Source organism: Poecilia formosa, unplaced genomic scaffold, assembly GCF_000485575.1.
Source record: "Poecilia formosa unplaced genomic scaffold, Poecilia_formosa-5.1.2 Scaffold468, whole genome shotgun sequence".
NCBI classification, from domain to species: Eukaryota; Metazoa; Chordata; class Actinopteri; order Cyprinodontiformes; family Poeciliidae; genus Poecilia; species Poecilia formosa.
Genome location: NW_006800407.1, coordinates 163911 through 181002, shown reverse-complemented (window position 1 = coordinate 181002; position 17092 = coordinate 163911). Strand labels below are relative to the sequence as shown.

The following is a 17092-nucleotide window of genomic DNA, read 5'->3' as shown; positions in this document are numbered from 1 at the left end:
TCAGAAAGTGTGGATTCACCTCCGTGCTTTCTGAGGGGAAATTATGAAGGAAATCCCAAACAGCTGACACAGCGCAACCCGAAGTCCATCGGACATCGGAGATATGTGCAAACAACATTAATATTTATTCAACATTTCATGCAAAGAATATAGAAATGACAAGGAGAGGAGTTGGAGCCAAATTGCTACTGCAGTTGATAAACCCGGTAAGTTTTCAGTTGTTCTTCGTTAATGTGACATAAATAGGTTATAATGATTTTCATTCAGTCAGAACTTTACGCTGACTCTAGCCACATGCATCACAGGTAGATTCTAGTAAAGCATTGATTAATGCCTGATTTTAAAATTAGTTAACTGGACTTGTAGCCATTATTTTGTGCCCATGTGGCTGGACACCACACGGCATGACGAACCCGATTAAACCGTTATACCTCGGATGTCTGTGGCTAATGTGGTCTCTGAGGTGTTGAAAATGGGCCGACAATCGGCCGACAACTAGTGTAGAGTGAGCTGGACATTAAACTAAGGAAAAGAGGAAGGGAGGGTCAGTGGAGAGCACCGGAGCTTAGCCTTTTTTCATTCAGCGTCATCAACAGAAAGAAAAAAGGCAGGAAGAGACGATAGAGCCGATAATTAAAATGAGGTGGATAGGTTTAATATATCGTGCAATTAATTGATTTATCGTTTATCGCAACAGGCCTATGCCCATCACTGTTATATCTTTTAGGAATGACATATTCTCCAAAAATAATGGATTGATATAAACAATGAAATTAACCGTCTTTCACATCTATATTCCGACGAATTTCAAAAACTGTTTGTGGACTGCAAAAGCCTGTGTTTTTATGTCATCAATATGTTGATTTTCATGTTCAGAGGGTTTTTTGCATAGATAATTTTTTTGCCCTCGTCAACCTTAATGTTTTTCTCGTCTAACGGAAGCGCAGCATCTCCCAAGGCTGCAGCTTCAGAAACCCGTCTACCCATGTCTTATGTTTGTTTTCTGTTCTTTGAACAGGCTGCGCTGAAATGTCAACTTCCTCCCTGGGGATTAAGAAAATATATTCATTCATCCATTAATTTATTCATTATGCAATCAACAGATAGCTAATTTAGAATGCTTATGAGTAATAACATTTTGAAAGGATGCTGCTTGATTCTAGTTTGTACCTTAGATTCACTGACTCAATCCGTCACTGCTCAACCCTCTTTTCTCTCTGCTACGTTACACGTAGCACAGACTGTCATGAATGTTAAGGTTACTAATGACAGTGGATAAAAGGTTTTCCTGTAACAGTAAGTTGTTTCTCCACCATTAGCAAATTGAACAGTGAGTACATGAGTTTGATTGACAGTGCTAAGACCCGCCTCCTGGATGTTACTGGTTGATTTAGTCAGAAACGGTGCATTTCTTTAGATGGCAATAGTAGCAGAGGTAGGAGGAGGTCGATATTTTCACAGATTATTTACCTCATATTACACTGTCACAACACGGTGACAGTTTTAATAAGTATGTAAAAACATTTTTTATAAAGGTTGCACACTTCACTTTTAAGTCATATCTGCAATTCTATATTTATGTAATTAATCATAACAAATGTAAATGGGCAAAAAATACAAACAAAATCCCCCACCACAGCTGTACATGTCTGAAGGCTAAGCTAAGTGAGAAACACCCAGAGAAGCCTGATGTCTGGGTTTCAGAACAGAACTACAATAGAGCTGCTCAGCACCAATCAGGACTTCATATTTGTTCAGGAGTAAATGAAGAAGCGTTTTAACTACGGTTTTCCTCTTCTGGCTCACTGCAGTCCCAGAACCCAACTCCATCCTACTCAGGAGTTGCTCAGTGAAAGCGGTGGGAGGGTGTGGGGATACATCTGTTGCTGAAGTCCACATTATCTGCCTCCACACCCAGCCAGCTAAAAATCCTCCATACTGAAGGTTTGTATACCTGAGTCTTGGACACCAGCTTCATGAAAGGCCAGCTGTCTTCATGCCTGACCAGCTCCACAGTCAGCTGTTCACAGGCCGACAGCTCGTGGACACCCTGATTTCTCCCAGAGGAGCGTCGGCTGGAGGACGAAGACATTACTGAGAGAACTGGTAGGACGGTTTTTGATGGTTTGGGAGGTGTAGCTTCTGTGGGAGGAAACGGGGACACAACATTTCAGAAGGATTAGCTGCATGGATCATATGGTCATGTGTTGCAGTGACATGGAGGCTGCTTGTCGTTTTGTAACAGGAAATCTCAAGAATACAGTTTGACCTTGGAGCCCATTGTTGGTTTAAGAGGAAATGTAGGCACATGCAAGTAAAAGTCTTTCAGTGTCAGACATCTCTGTGTGTTGTGTGTGTGTGTGTGTGTGTGTGTGTGTACTTGGGTCCTTAGTCACAGCTCAGAAATGTGTTTCTAAGCGACAGACATTGCTGTGGAACGTCCAGGATTCCTGTCCAGTTCTCATAACAAACGCAAATTACTTCATCAGATGCTAATTTCTTAAGTTTTTAAGTTCATAGGAGCATATCACAAATTTATGGTAGATAATCAGGAAAGAAATGATTTCATTCCAGACTTTCCTTGAAAAGATTTGAAAGCTGCAGACAGATAGGAAGGAAGTGACACACTAATAACCACAACATCGTCTGCAGACTGAGCCCTCTGATTAGATTAAGCACTAAAAATACAATAAAACATACTTGTGAATAAATTCTACATTTAAACATGAAAATAATTCACCTACTTCATGTGTCAGACAAACATATACTTCAGTCTCCATACTAAGTCAGTACAAACAAACGCTGCAGGTCAGTTTTAGGACTGCTACTAACAATTATTTTGGGAAGAAATTATTCTGACAGAAAATAATTGGCACAATCTTCAGATTTTTTCATTTAACCACTTGAGCATTTTCCATACAATACTACAAATGAATTAAATATGCAAATAAATAATTCAATAATTTTTTTAAAATAAGAAAACTAACATGCATCTGCAGCTAAAAACAACAAACTTCTAAAATTTGAAACGCTTTACAACACAGTTGATCTGTCCATTATTTTTTGGGAGCACAGCACTGCTCTGGTCCACAGAGTAAACAAAGCTGTAGTAATAGTACGACTTCATAGTTTGACAATTTTAATCCTTAAAAGGGGCAGTGTTATGTATTTTACAGGCACACATTGCCATTTTATAGCACAATTAGGTAAAATATGATATGTTACCTTCAGTTGTTATAAAAATGTTATTTATGACTTAAATGAAATTGGACTTTGTAATTTAATGCCTCTTTCTGAAACTCCATCTTCAGAAAGTCATCTCAACATGGCTCCTCTATTAACCCTTTATCAAGGTTTTTACCAACGTTGCTATGAGAAGTAGCTCCTATAATGAACTCAGCTAATGCACAGTTCCACTTGTTTGCTAATTGCAGCTGGCTAGTCTGAAGGAGTTGAGTGGGGGAGGGCTGCTCTGTGAGGCGGAAGCTCTGAAGCGTGGAAACTGCAGCTCTGAGGAGAAGGTGCGCCTCGAAGGTGAAGCTAGGTCCACTCAGGTGTTTTGCACAGCTGAATGGTTGCCGTAGGAGATTCAAGAATTTCTCAAACATTCATAAAAAAAAATCCAGGTGGACACTCCTGGTATGTTTTTGATGAGGGAATAACATAACATGATGTAAAGCTAACAAAAAAAAAAGTTTTTTTTTTGTTTTTTTTTACTTTCATGGCTCCATGTCTTATGCCTTTTGGTGTTTTCATGTGCTGAGGTCATCTGTTGCTCTACCTGCTGAGGGCTTCTTGCTGACCTCCCTCTGACCAGGTGAAGTTTTCACGCTGCTCTTTGGGGCGAGAATCTCATTACTCAGGCGGGTGCTGGCACGCTGTCCTGAGCGAGACGGCGCTCTATCGCTTGGTGTCGTGTTTGCTTTGGATGAGGATGCAGAAGCTCTCTTCCCTGAGGTTCTGTTTGGGGACAGATGTTACTGAGCGAAAAAACAAACAAGAGTCGGCATTTTTACGGAAAAAAAAAAAAAATAATACACACTTGGAGGCTGAAGAGTTTTTCCCTGAAGTAGTGCTGCTCTTGGGCGGAGCTGGTTGACCTTTGGGCGTGGCAGTTTGACCTTTGGGCGTGGTTTGTTGTGTTTTGGGCGTGGTTTGTTGTGTTTTGGGCGTGGTTTGTTGTGTTTTGCCTTTGGGAGGTGCAGCCTGGCTCTTTTTGGCACTGCAGAGTGGAAAGTGTTACTTTGGGTTGACTAAAAACTGAACAAACATGACTAACCATTCCATGCTCACCTCACAGCTACCTCCTCCTCCTCCTCTTCATCTTCCTCCTCATCATCTTCTTCCTCCTCTTCCGACTCTTCTTCCTCTTCAGAGTCATCTTCTTCTCCATTCTCTTCCTCCTCTTCCTCCTCCACCTCCTCCTCGTCTATGGAGGAGCGCTGTCTGGACGGAAGGCGGCTGGATCTCTGTCTGGGTCGGCAGTCTGGACAGAACCAGCTGCCCTCTGGAACATGCTGAAGGAGAGTCGGATCATTTTCCCTCATTACTTAACAAATATGTTTGGTGGAAGGACAGCTATGTCAGTCATGGATGACGGTGGCTTGCCTTGAGGCGGGGCCTCAGACAGTGGGTGTGGTGTCCTCGGTCACAGCCGTCACACAGCAGCATGCTGTCTGCGTCTCCTTTGCGTCTGCAGACGCGACAGCGGGCGTTGAGGACCGAGCGGGACCAGAGGACGCTCCGCTCCAGACTGGACAAGTGAACAAACACCTGAATGGATTCGACACAAAGTACAGCAATGTGTTCACACAACCAGTCTGGATGTCTAGACGTTGGCAACGGTGACGTCGAGTTAGAAAAAGTGACCTGAGAAGAGCTTGAACAGGCCTGTAGCGACTCCCTCCATCGGTCCAGCACCGTCCTACCCACCCGACCGCCATCACTGCTGCCATCTAGCAAAGAAACAAGAGGCAGTAGTACCATCTTACTTGGAAGTGGCTGTAAAAAACCAGACTGCTGTTCAGTTGTCTAGAGTTCTCTTTTCAGATGAGGGTAAAGTTTGCATTTTAATTGGAAATCAAGGTCATCATTTAATTGGAAATCTTCAGAGTCATCTTCTTCCCCATTCTCTTCAGAGGAAGAGAAGAGAGGGACAAAATCCATGTTGCTTTAAAACTCTAACTGTTATGATGACACCGACGTCCTCATGGACCAACATGGAAGCAATTTGAGGACATTTATTGGGGGTTTAGAGTCCAGAGAGAAGTTTCCACAGTCTGTGATGCTTTGGAAGCCACTTCAATGACTACGATTTCTGATGAGCAAGCAAACTCTCTGACCTTTAACCCCATAGAAAATCTCTGGGCTGTAGGCAAGAGGAAGATGAGATGCACCAGACCCAACAAGGCAGACGACCTGAGGGCAGCTGTCAGAACATGCAAGTCCCACACGCCATTGATGCAGTAATTCATGCAAAAGGAGCCCCAACCAAGTATTGAGTAAGTAGAAACATACTTTACAGAACCCCATCATTTCTGTTTAAAATATCCCTTTTAATGATTTGAAGTCCTACCATCAGATGCTTGATCGTCGTCTTTCTTCTTGTTCTTCTTAACTTTCTGGTCCTTTTTTGAGTCTTCGTCACCTGAAAGTGTCATTAACACACAGTGAAAGCAACATTCAGACGACCACACAGAGTTTGTTACAGTTAGAGATGCAGAGAGAAACACAGAGGATTGAAACCAATTCAAACTGGATCAGCGAAAAACAGTGACTGAAAAGTCCATCCACATAACCTGAAGGATTTTGCTGTATCATCAGTTTTTAACAGAGAGAAAAGTCACCGCAATAATATTTGGTCAGTTCAACTTTTTATTTAAAGGGGCAGTACGCGTGTTTTTCAGGCACATAGTGCCATTTTATAGCATAATCAAGTAACCATGTTACCTTCGATTATAAAAATGATACACAACTTAAAAGGAAATTTGACATTGTAATTTAATGCCTTGAAATAGAGCCTCTGCTGCCTTAAACTGCTGTTCTTTCTGAAACTCCGCCTCCAGGAAATCATTAAAACATGGCTCCTCCATTAACCCTTTAGAATAGAATATATTTTATTGATCCCCAAAAGGAAATTGCCTATTCGTTGATAAGCTACTCCACCTGAGGTATTAAATATTAATAATACAAATAGAACCATATGAGACAAAGTTTATAAAATATATACATATACTCTTATACCTAAGAGTGACAAGACAGTCCAATATGACTAAATATAAATAAATAATAAATCACAAGCATGCACAACATTTTTACCAGCATTACTCTGATAAGTAGCTCCTATAATGAGCTCAGCTGATACACAGTGCCACCAGATGTTTGCCAATTGCTGCTGACTAGTGTGAAGGACTTGAGTTGTGGAGATGTGTGGGAGGGCTGCTCTGTGTGTTTGGAAACTGCAGAAATCAGCAGATGACCACTGAACAAGGCTTGCAGACTCACCCAGTGGAGGTTTGAGGAAGCGTCTCTCGATCCCTTGCTCAATATGACCAAGGGCCTGAGCCAGAACTCGAACCGAGCTGCTGATCACCTGAGGAGTCTCACTGCCGCTGGTCCTCCCCGTGGCTTCGGACTTCAGCTCCTGCAGCCTGACACACACATACACACGCGCGCACACACACACGCACACGCACCTCTCATCAAGAAAACTGAGGTCATTCCATCACATAAGCGTGCAGCAAGCCATGCTGAGCACACAGACTACCTGTCACTGCCTCTGTCTCTGATTTTTATGTGGCCAGAGTCCACTTCCATGGGCTCCACCTGTCCGTTTATCACGCCGTTTTCTTTGGCCTCAGACGCTAGAAGCTCGTAGTTTCCCTCTTCCAGCGCAGAGCGCCAAACATGTCTGTCCATTACCTTAGCAACACCAAAATGAAAACTGATCTGAAATCTCTTAGAGGCTACAGGTCATTTGTTATTGTAAGCAGCTGAGCCTACTTTCAGGGTTCCCAGGGACCCCTGGTGGATGCGGTCCTCCAGGTCCAGCAGCAGGTCTCTTAACCTGACCTCCATCCGGGACTCAGCTGATGCAGAGCAGGGTGAGTGCTCCGCTTCACCTGGACACACAAACAGCTGCTGTCTCAGAGATAACTAGAGGCACCGATCTGATTTTAATGTGTGTGACGATATTGAAAAAAAAAAAAAAATTGTAGATTGGGTATCAGTGAAAATGTTCCCAATCCATAAGGGCAGATCTATTCAGTCCAATTCTATACTTTGTGCTCTGAGTGACATCATGTTTTATTATTATTTTACATTCAATTTACAATTCCTAATTGCAATTTATGAACCATCTGAAATATGGTTTGAAAGTTTATTTTTACATGTTTGACCAGCCGGTGATGGTGTGTTTCAGTGAGCTGTACTGGTGCAGAGTTGGCAATGAATTTATAATTCAGTACATTTATGTCTGTGTTTAAAAAAAAGTTTTTTAGCCATGCAAATTACAGCAGAAATAATTTTTATTAAAATCTTTTACTTCTAATTTAATTAGTCTTTTTTTCCCTTGTATTCCATTTGTTTTATCTTTTTTAACTTGTGCCCGTTTTTAATCATTACATTTTTCCATAAAGAACTTTGACTTGTCTTGTACATGATTTTGCTATGCAAATAAATTTGTCTTGCCTAAGTCAATTCAGCACCGTTTTTCCTGTATCGGACCGGTATGGGCCAATATTGCCTCAGATATTGGTATTGGTAGTGAAAAAGTGGGTCAGTGCTTCCCTAGAGAAAACAGTGCTGATTTCTAGCTAGTCTCATCATATGTGGACAGAAAGGTTGACTCACTGTTGCCCGGCTGCGTGGTGAGGAGCCTGTATTTGCTCTGGTCACAGCTCTGCAGCAGCAGCTGGAGCTTGTCTCTGTCCTGCAGCAGCGCCTCCCGCAGGCTGCTCTCTCTGTGACCTCGAGGGTTTAGAGCCTCGATCAGTTGATCTATGTCCTCTATGGAGCTGTAGAAGTACCACTGGTTGGGACGGTTCACTGGTACTCCATGCGCACTGAGGCTGGAACCAGCACTGTCAGGTTATGAAATCAGAAAATCACAATTAGGAAGCTCTTTAAACTTTAAGCTCTCAGAGATACTTGATGAACACCCACTTTTCTCCAGGTTGTTCAGTCTCGGCTTTTGTTTCCTCCATATTAGCTGCAGCGTCTTCAGAAGGTTTGGGGCGTGGCAGCAGCATGTCCTCCGTCAGGCCAAAGAAGTCCTCTTCCACAAACAGAGCGCAGGCTGATGGGATGAGCCAGTACCTGCGGAACAACCGGTCTTTACCCAGAGGAAGCAGGCAGGTGCAGGCGGCCGCCTTCTGGATTCGCTGCAGCAACTCTTGAACCTGCCAGGAAGACACAGACCTCATAAGCACAAAATACACACTAGCAGACTTTCCATTTCCAGTTTTATGTGTGCATAAAACTTTGTTGGTATTCAAATAATGTCAAAAACAAAAATGAATTTTGCAATTAATTTTGGAATTTAGTTCATGTGAAACTTATTAGGTCATTAACAACATTCCGCGCCTTGCCCCTCCTATCACCACTTTGTTTTTTCTGCCAGTAACAACTGTTGTTGATCATGTGACTCGTGTGATGTGAAAAGTGTTTCCATTACAGTTTTGGAAAATGCACTAATTTATATAAGGCCGGGAAAAAAAATCCCCTCAATCTATCGAAAAACATTTAATCAAGAAAACACAAGTTCTCTCACAACTGCCATGTTTCCAATAAGTGTATTTGTTTTCAGAACGCTCATTTGGCTAAATTTTAAGGTTAATGGAAACTCAACTAGCAACAGCCTCCATCATGTCACTGTGTCATGCTCGTCATTTCTCCTTAAAAAAGTGACCACCTGACCTTTTCCTGCTCCTTCTCCAGCTCCTCTGGGCTCAGGTTGGAGGTCAGGCCGCAGGGTTTTGAATCAGAATGCATTTGCTGCTGTTGCCCGTCTTCATCTTGGCTCCCTTTACCTGGAGAACAACAGGACAAACTAAATGAACACATATTTCATCTTGGGACAAATCAAATATAATCATCAGTCTATAATTATAATAATTGTCCTGTTTGCTTGAGCTGAAAACCTCTACCCATTAGTGCAGTATGTTGAGTCAAAATGCCCTGCTGGGGATCAGATGTTACCTGTTTTCAGTGTGCTGGACGGAGCATTTTTTTTAGCGTTCTTATCGCGCTGTTCTCCCTCAGCCTCAGCAGCCGTCTCACTGAGGACAGAGGAAACAGGACTTCAGAACACCAATCATTTCCACCATTTACAGCTTTAATGCTACTAGCCCTTCTCCAGAAGTGATTCAATTCCAAGCCAGCTGAAAGTATTGATTGTCATTCCCAGAAGCAGTTTTCAGTGTTTACTTTAATGTAATCACCAGGAGAAGAAAAAGGTGACATGCTGTATTCTGTAAACACATCCAGTTTTAAAAACAATTCCACAGAAGCAGACAGAAAATCCACACACAAAGAGAACGGAATGCTTATCCAACAATAGGACATGAAGCAGCTCTGTGAGGATTGTGTAGAAAAGCAATGCAGCCTCCTCATTCTGGGTGAAGACTTCCTTCCATACCCATTAGCTTGCAGTCTTTCCTTCAATCGCTCCTTCTTCTCCCTCAGTCTCAGCTCCTGCTCCCTCAGCTTTTCCTCTTTTCGAACACGAGCCCTAAAAACAAAAATGTCAAGCACATCAGATGGGAAACTTAAAACATGAGAAGTAAAAAACAATTGCCCATCTTCATCTTTGCTCCCTTTACCTGGAGAACAACAGGACAAACTAAATGAACACATATTTCATCTTGGGACAATCAAATATAATTATCAGTCTATAATTATAATCAAATATAATTATCAGTCTATAATTATAATTATAATCAAATATAATTATAATAATCGTACGTCAATGTACCCTTTTTTTTAAACTTTAAACTCAGAGTGAAATGTCTTGATTTAGGATGTTAGTGTTACAAAGCAGAGGTCAGAGAACAAATGATACTGACAAGCAGGGTGTGTGTTCCCTACCTTAGAGCGACCTCCTCCCTCTTTCGGCGGTGTTGTTCTGCTCTGATCTCTCTCAGCTCTTGCCTGGCTGCCTTTTGTTCATCCACACAGTCCTCTACCAGATCTCTGCTGGAAGCCAAAGTCAACAGCTTCCCCACCAGAGCCTGAAGGATCTTCAGTTTTTCCGCTGCAAACAAAAATATTATCCATTTTTCTTTGATTTTTTTAAAAATTCACTTTGAATTATCTCTATAAACTGAAGGGTGGACTGATTACTGCAAGGAACATAAAGGGATGACTAGTTTATAAGGAATTGATTACTGCCATTAATAAAAACTGACTTATGGAGCATTTAATATTAACACATATAAACATAGAGGAACAGAGGAGCAACTCCTTGTTAGCATCAGTGATCATTTGCACAAACGTCAGATTTTCAGAGGCAAAGACTTTTCTTTCAAATCAAATCAAATTTTATTTGTATAGCACATTTCAGCAGCAAGGCATTTCAAAGTACATCTTTCAGTCTGTCTGTGTTGTAGATTCTATCTGAATGTAAGAGCAGCTTTGTCTTTACTGATCTTGCTCACTGTGAAATCGTCTCATCTGTCCTGCCTAAAGACTTCCTGCCAAGTTACTGACCTGGTGTGAGGTCATACACTGGAGTGCAGGACAACCTTTTCAGCAGCGCTGGGTCAGACAATCGCAGTTCCACGCATGGGTCATCCATGACCGTGAAACCACCTTGTTTCTGGTAGCGGAACTTTGCGTTGCTATGGTTACAATCGGCGCCGGAGGCTAGGATGTAGAGGCGCAGGATTTCGGAGAGCGTGCAGCTGTCCAGGTCCAGCTGTTTGAGCCCTGATCCCTGATGCAGCTGAGGCCAGGCTGCAGCCAATGAGGCGACAGCAGTCAGAGCCGACTGAGTGGGATCAGAGTCGTCCTCCAAAGCCTCCCACAGGTCTGCAGGGAGGAACCAGAGAAACATCAGATGTACTGGCAGCATCCAGCCACAGGGGGTGCAAAGCCCTCCTGGCAGCTTTATAGTTCTTAAAGGTGACCTATTAAAGTAAAGGTCAATAGGCTACAAAAGATGTTCATCACATTTTTTTTGTACAAAATCCTTCTGAGATAGTGATATTTCAGTCTTAGTTCTGACTATGATGAGCTCCTTTCAGAAGGAGCTGTTTTAGGGCTTTCATCCCTTTCAATTCAAATAAGCTGCTGTTGGCCACGCCCCCATATCAAGTTTACATTCACATGAAAAAACAACTGCAAACAGATGCGCGATTATGCAACCATACATCTTTGCAGTAGTGGAGCCTCCTGCACAACCAACAAGAAAGCAGCAAGTGGTGTCTGGATGGTAAATGTACAACAAAACACTTGCGAATACATTAGAAAAACTAGCTGACCAAATGGGCTGGAGCTCAGCTTGGGTTGCTAAGTGACGGGCTGGACTTCGCTGGGGTTACCAGGTGAGCGGCAGGGTATTCCAGACATTGTGATGTTACATTCTGAAAATTTCTTAAACTACTTGCTTTCTAGACATAAATTATACATTATAAATTAAACAATAAATTACTGCCAATTGGTGATTGGTTAAACCAGTGTTTTCAACCCTGGTCCTCACCGCCCCTCTGCTCTGCATGTTTTAGATGGGCCTCTATTCCAGAACAGCTGATTCAAATTATTGCATGACCATCAAGTGCTGCAGAAGCCTGTTAATCACCCAGAGATACAATTCAGATGTGTGGCAGAAGGGAAATACCTAAAACATGCAGGACAGGGGGGCGGTGAGGACCAGGGTTGAGAAACACTGGGTTAAAGCATTTGTTGGTTTGTTTGTTTTTTTAAAAGCAATAGAGATATAAATGAAAACACAAAAACATGCAAAGGAGACCTATTATGAATTTTGCATAACAGGATCCCTTCAATTTAAAACAAAACACAAGAAAGGATGGCATGAAGAACCGGTACTAATGTAGGAATCATAGTGGACTGATCAGTGTGTGTCCCACCCTCAGCCTGATCTTTGGCCACCTCCTCCTGCTCCTCATCCAGAGCTTGAAAGATGGCCGTCAGGAAGAAGAAAAGCAGCTCACACAAAGGACCTTCTGGGTCAGTGCTGACCAGAGCCTCCTCCAGAACCTCTGTGGGAGGACAGAAATCTGCTTAGACAGACCACTTTATCTGGAAATAAACACTTACAGCTTGGATCAAAACTCCATTTCATGAAAGAAATAATTTCTAATATTAATGCAAAACACTAGAAACCCCATGGGACTCAATGCACAGCAGTATAATGCAGGGTTTCCCCCAGTGTATTATAAGCCTGGCGGCCCGCCATGCTTTACTAGCCTCGCTGCCAGGCTAAGCGTTGCTTGTTTACGTTTCTAGGAAAATTAAAAGAAAACAATTTTTTTTTTTTTTAAAGTCAGGCTGCAAGCGTCTCTTTTGCTCTTGACATTTCACTAGCAGAACAGATTTATTCCTAAAGGACAGGTGTATAGTTTATGCATTTAAAGCCGACAGTGTGGACCAATCACACAGCTGGCGCCTCTGCGCTCTGCCTCTGCGCTGCCGCCTCCTTTCACTCAAACTGGACACAGGCTGACCTGTATGGATGTTTACATAAACCTACTGTAAGGAATTATGATCCTTTGGAGAACTCTAGGTAAGAGTTTAAAACCCGCCGCGTTAGCTCTGGTTGCGCAGCTCCATGTGAACCGCAGGAATAAGTTGTAGTGAATTCTGAGGTGCGTTGTGGAGTGGTGAGAATGATTCATCTTTGTGAACGAATATGCGGCGTTTACATCTCAACACGCTGCCCAGCGTGTGGCTCTGTGTCTGTTTGTCTGTCTTCCCTGTAAAGTTCATGTCTGTGGTCCCGGTTGGCCGGAGGGTTTGTGGATAAGGAGCAGCTCTAACCTGATCATGCAGGTTCAGCCTGGTGAGGAGCTTTAACGCTCTCCTCAGAGTCACGCATCACGCTGATTTTATATTATTTTATCATTATTTGTAGTATTATTTTTCCGGTTACACGATGCATCAAACCATATCAAATGTGTTGTCTACTTAGAGTTAATGCGCGCGGCGCACGGAGATCTGAGAAACTCGTCCCATAAACTGACCAACCAGAATAGTTTCTGTGACGATTAAAAACTCAACAGACACAAAATGAAAGAGCTACTGAAGCAGCATTCAATTAAATCTCCCGTTTGTTGCGCATCTCTGCGCAGTGCAGCGGATTACCTTATCATGCAGGGCCGGTCCAAGGCTGTATGAGGCCTTGAGCAGATTTTGACTAAGGGGCCCCTCTTACTGCTAAAAATATCAGCACCTCTAACAGCTTCTGTGTTAGATTTAGTGAAATCTAGGACAGGGGGAGTAGCTTAACTGGTCAGCCTAAAAAGCAATAAGTTATAATGGCAGTTTACTAATTTGTGTAAATTCAAAGATTAAACTCACAGCATCAGATTGTTGTTATGGTAACAAAACAATCTAACTATGAATATTGTTCTTTGAAGTTTTACAAAGTAAACTTGCCAGCTCCTTAAAATCTTGCATTTAAATGTTAATTTAAAATCTTTTAACTTATGTATGTCTAAGCAATTGAATAAAATTTAACAGCATTGATGATCTCAATAAACATTTATGCATCTGTGATCTGTTTTGAAATATTAGCGTTTAAGGGGCCCCTGAAGCCCTGGGGTCTTGATGGAGCCGCTGACTTAATTTGGATTAAACAGAAGTGCAAATTTGTTGTTTTTAGACTAGTTGTGGGTTTAAATAGCATTTCACTGGAGATCTTTTTCCGTAACATATAATTAAACAGTAATACTTTTACATTTCCTGTCAACTTAACATCTTTTAATACAAAAACACGGTGGGGCGCCTCGACGTCCCAACCACCGGGCTTAGCAAGTTTTCTGGGGTAAACCCTGTAATGTATAGCAATAGTAAAAAGAAAGTGCACCCTCTAAGGTTTTTGCACATGAACAAATTAAAAAAGGTGATTGTGAGACTAAAAACATCATTCCAAAATAGAACAACCTGCATATGTAGGTTTGAATTCATAAACATTTCCAGACCAATACTTACGAATACTCACCTAGAGTAATTCCCTCAGGGAACTCATCTTTCAGGTCAAAGGCCTCACCAAAAGCTCGCAGGAACTCTAGCACCATCAGAGCTTCTCCAAAAAGCTCGGAAGGAAGACGGGTTCTCACCGGCATTGGGCTGGGCAACTCCTGTTAGAACAAACAGATATTCTACATTTGTATGAAGGGAATTCAGGAAATTAAGCCTTTCTTCAAATTCCATGTCCCTTAAGTAAAAGTGATATAAACTATTTTTTACTCATTTTTTAAACTGTCTGACTGTGACTGCATGGCACAGCATTCACTTCTCTTTAAAAACATTCCCATTTGTAATATGTGTCTTTAGGACATCAGTTACATAAAGTAGTACCACTTGTATCACTAAACTCCACACATATTTTTAAATATATTGGTATGTATTACTCTCATTGAAAAAACAGTGGATGTTTTTAACATATTTTGTATCATCAGAACTGATCAAGAAAAACAAGTTATACTCTAGCAGAACATTCAGCAACAGTCTGCCTACTAATTTATTATTTTCCTACTGTGCTAGAAATGATAAAATATTAATATTTAAATTACATTTTTCTTAAAGTGAAGTGAACAACAATCATACATCTGGTTGTTGTTATTTTTTTTTTTTGTCTTTGATTGGTTGATATTTCTACATTTAAAAGTAGTTCAATGAGCATGTTGGCTAATATCTGTTGGCCCAACCTCTGAAGCTGCTGCATTCACTGACCTTTAAGTCTTCACACTCCATGTCCTCTCTGGGTTTGTTCCACAGCTTCAGTCGCTGGGCATATTTCTTCTTCTCTTCCTTCAGCTTCTCTCGTTCCTGTCAATCATTTGGTAAAATTGCGGCTCAAAGTTTTCCTCCCAAACTGGAAAAGTGTCTTTGATGTTTCCAGTTACTCACTCTGTCTTTCTCCAGTTTCCTGCGCTCCCTCTCCTCCCTCTTCCTCTGCTTCTCCTCCTCAAACCTTTGTCTCTGCACCTCCCTCAGCCTGTCTTTGCCTTCCCGCTCCCTCCTTCTGGCCTCCTGCGCCTCCTCCCTCTCCCTCTTCAGCCGGGCCTTCTCATAGCCTGCAGCAGCCATCTCTTCCCGCCTCTGCAGCAGCATCAGCTTCTCCTCCAGCACATTTATTGACGACGTCTGGAAGCAAGTTCACTCAATAAGGCCTTAAATAGACTGGAAATATTCCACCTTAACATTTCAGACTGAATGAATGACAAAATATCCTCCATCAGCTTTTTCTAAGATGACTAACAAAGTTTAGATAACTTCAACCTTCTTGTTTGGGACTTTGGAAAGTTCACTTACTGGTAAAGTTCCTGACAAACTGACTTTTCAATAACATTCTAATTTATTAAATGGGTTCCCCTTGGTCTTTTATTGCATATGATCCTGAGCTTTAAGAAATCACATATTGTGAATACTTCTCTTAGATCTCATTACTGGCCTTAATGTTAGCCACCAAAACATTTGACGAGACTCAATCCCAGCCATAGTAATGTGTGCCTAATATAGTTCTGGTAATTAAATGCATTTATGATTTTCTAGAAACATTAGCCAACGTTCTGAAGTTCTTGCTGACAGCACACTGACATTATTTGCCTGTAGAGCAAGATAATAGATGTGACCATTTGACCCAGATTTTAAGATCAGATGTTTTAACGTCAGATGTAAACCGTTAAAGCCGTCTACTAGTATCTGAGTAAGTCAGGGCGTGTTGATGCAAGCTCCGAACAGAAGATTAGACCAAGACTTGATAGCCTCATGTTCAGCATGAACACAGAAACATTGTCTGAACAAGAGCTAGTGTTTTATCAAGCAGTAATAACTGCTACAGTAGAAAGAATTGACCAACAAGAAAAGACAGACTAATATTCAGTTTTTTCTCGCCAATAAGAGTTCCAGATTTCTTTGAGGTCTTAATATTGTTATTATTAGAAATGAGCATTGCCTCTCATCATCCTGCGTGGTGCACATACCTGTCCAGGGGAGCCATTAGAGTGGAGGCTGAAGGGGAAAATGGGGGGATCATCAGGGAAGAACTGAGAGAAGGTCTGTTCAGACAGCCTGTACTTCCTCACTGTAGAAGGCTAAAAAATAAACGGACACCACTGTGAGTTAACAGGATCTACAGTCATTTCCTGCAGAGCAGGTGACACTAATGGAGCTCCTACCTTTAGAACAATGCATCCCCTCTGAGGCTCACAATGCTGCTTGAAGAGGAGTTTCAGTCTCTCTCTGGATAGGGTCGTTTTCTTGCGACTGAGAAAAACAAACAAACAGAGTAACAACTAGTTTAGAATCAGAACCAGTGGTCTCAAACTCCAGTCCTTCAGAGCCGATCTCCTGTCTGCTTCCACATTGACACATCCATGAGGTTGAAGGCTGATTGGTGTACATCATGTTTGATCCTTTGTTATGGAGCAGGCTGGATTTGGAAATGTGTCCCTTCTGGAATTCTCAGAGTAAGCATCTTCAATTAGTTTACAAAAACGAATTATGAGATTAGACTCTTACCTGATTTGACTGGCTTTGACCGTGAAAGGTTCGCCGTTTTCATCCTTGACAATCCTTACTCTGTAATTAAACGCTGATGGACTCAAGGGCTTCTTTCCACTAAAACACAAAACAGTTTATGAGAAGGGGAGATTTATTGTGTCAACACAACCTGCCTTGTTCCAATGCCATTCTATATTATTTAACCTTTTATGTCCTAAATTTTAAATCTTCGCCTGGATAATTTTGTTTATTTTAATTGTACGCAGTTCTTTAAATATTCTGTCAGTTAATATATGTTTCCATTAGGACTGTAGTGATACAGTAATATTACGATATGATACGATGCACGATATTCTGTCAACGATATGATATATATTGCGATATTCATCAAACTATACAATTCAAT

At 41.7% G+C, this 17092-nt stretch overlaps 1 protein-coding gene across 3 annotated transcripts in view; it reads right to left on the bottom strand.

Moving 5' to 3' along the window:
- The window catches only part of baz1a (bromodomain adjacent to zinc finger domain, 1A), a 31171-nt gene that overhangs the window by 7899 nt on the left and 6180 nt on the right, over positions 1-17092 (bottom strand). For 2 of the 3 annotated variants that reach the window (XM_007578137.2, XM_016664109.1), the window contains 24 exons: positions 16705-16803; positions 16362-16449; positions 16167-16277; positions 15091-15327; positions 14914-15009; positions 14180-14318; positions 12087-12218; positions 10708-11028; positions 10087-10252; positions 9638-9730; positions 9199-9278; positions 8917-9029; positions 8164-8399; positions 7852-8081; positions 7003-7121; positions 6767-6921; positions 6505-6650; positions 5576-5647; positions 4870-4955; positions 4609-4773; positions 4294-4517; positions 4043-4222; positions 3782-3960; positions 1955-2142 (listed from right to left, as the gene is read on the bottom strand). In XM_007578137.2, coding sequence (XP_007578199.1) covers positions 1955-2142; positions 3782-3960; positions 4043-4222; positions 4294-4517; positions 4609-4773; positions 4870-4955; positions 5576-5647; positions 6505-6650; positions 6767-6921; positions 7003-7121; positions 7852-8081; positions 8164-8399; positions 8917-9029; positions 9199-9278; positions 9638-9730; positions 10087-10252; positions 10708-11028; positions 12087-12218; positions 14180-14318; positions 14914-15009; positions 15091-15327; positions 16167-16277; positions 16362-16449; positions 16705-16803 — 3655 coding nt within the window. The remainder of the gene's footprint in view (positions 1-1954; positions 2143-3781; positions 3961-4042; positions 4223-4293; positions 4518-4608; positions 4774-4869; positions 4956-5575; positions 5648-6504; positions 6651-6766; positions 6922-7002; positions 7122-7851; positions 8082-8163; positions 8400-8916; positions 9030-9198; positions 9279-9637; positions 9731-10086; positions 10253-10707; positions 11029-12086; positions 12219-14179; positions 14319-14913; positions 15010-15090; positions 15328-16166; positions 16278-16361; positions 16450-16704; positions 16804-17092) is intronic. The other variant, XM_016664110.1, reaches the window with a different exon arrangement.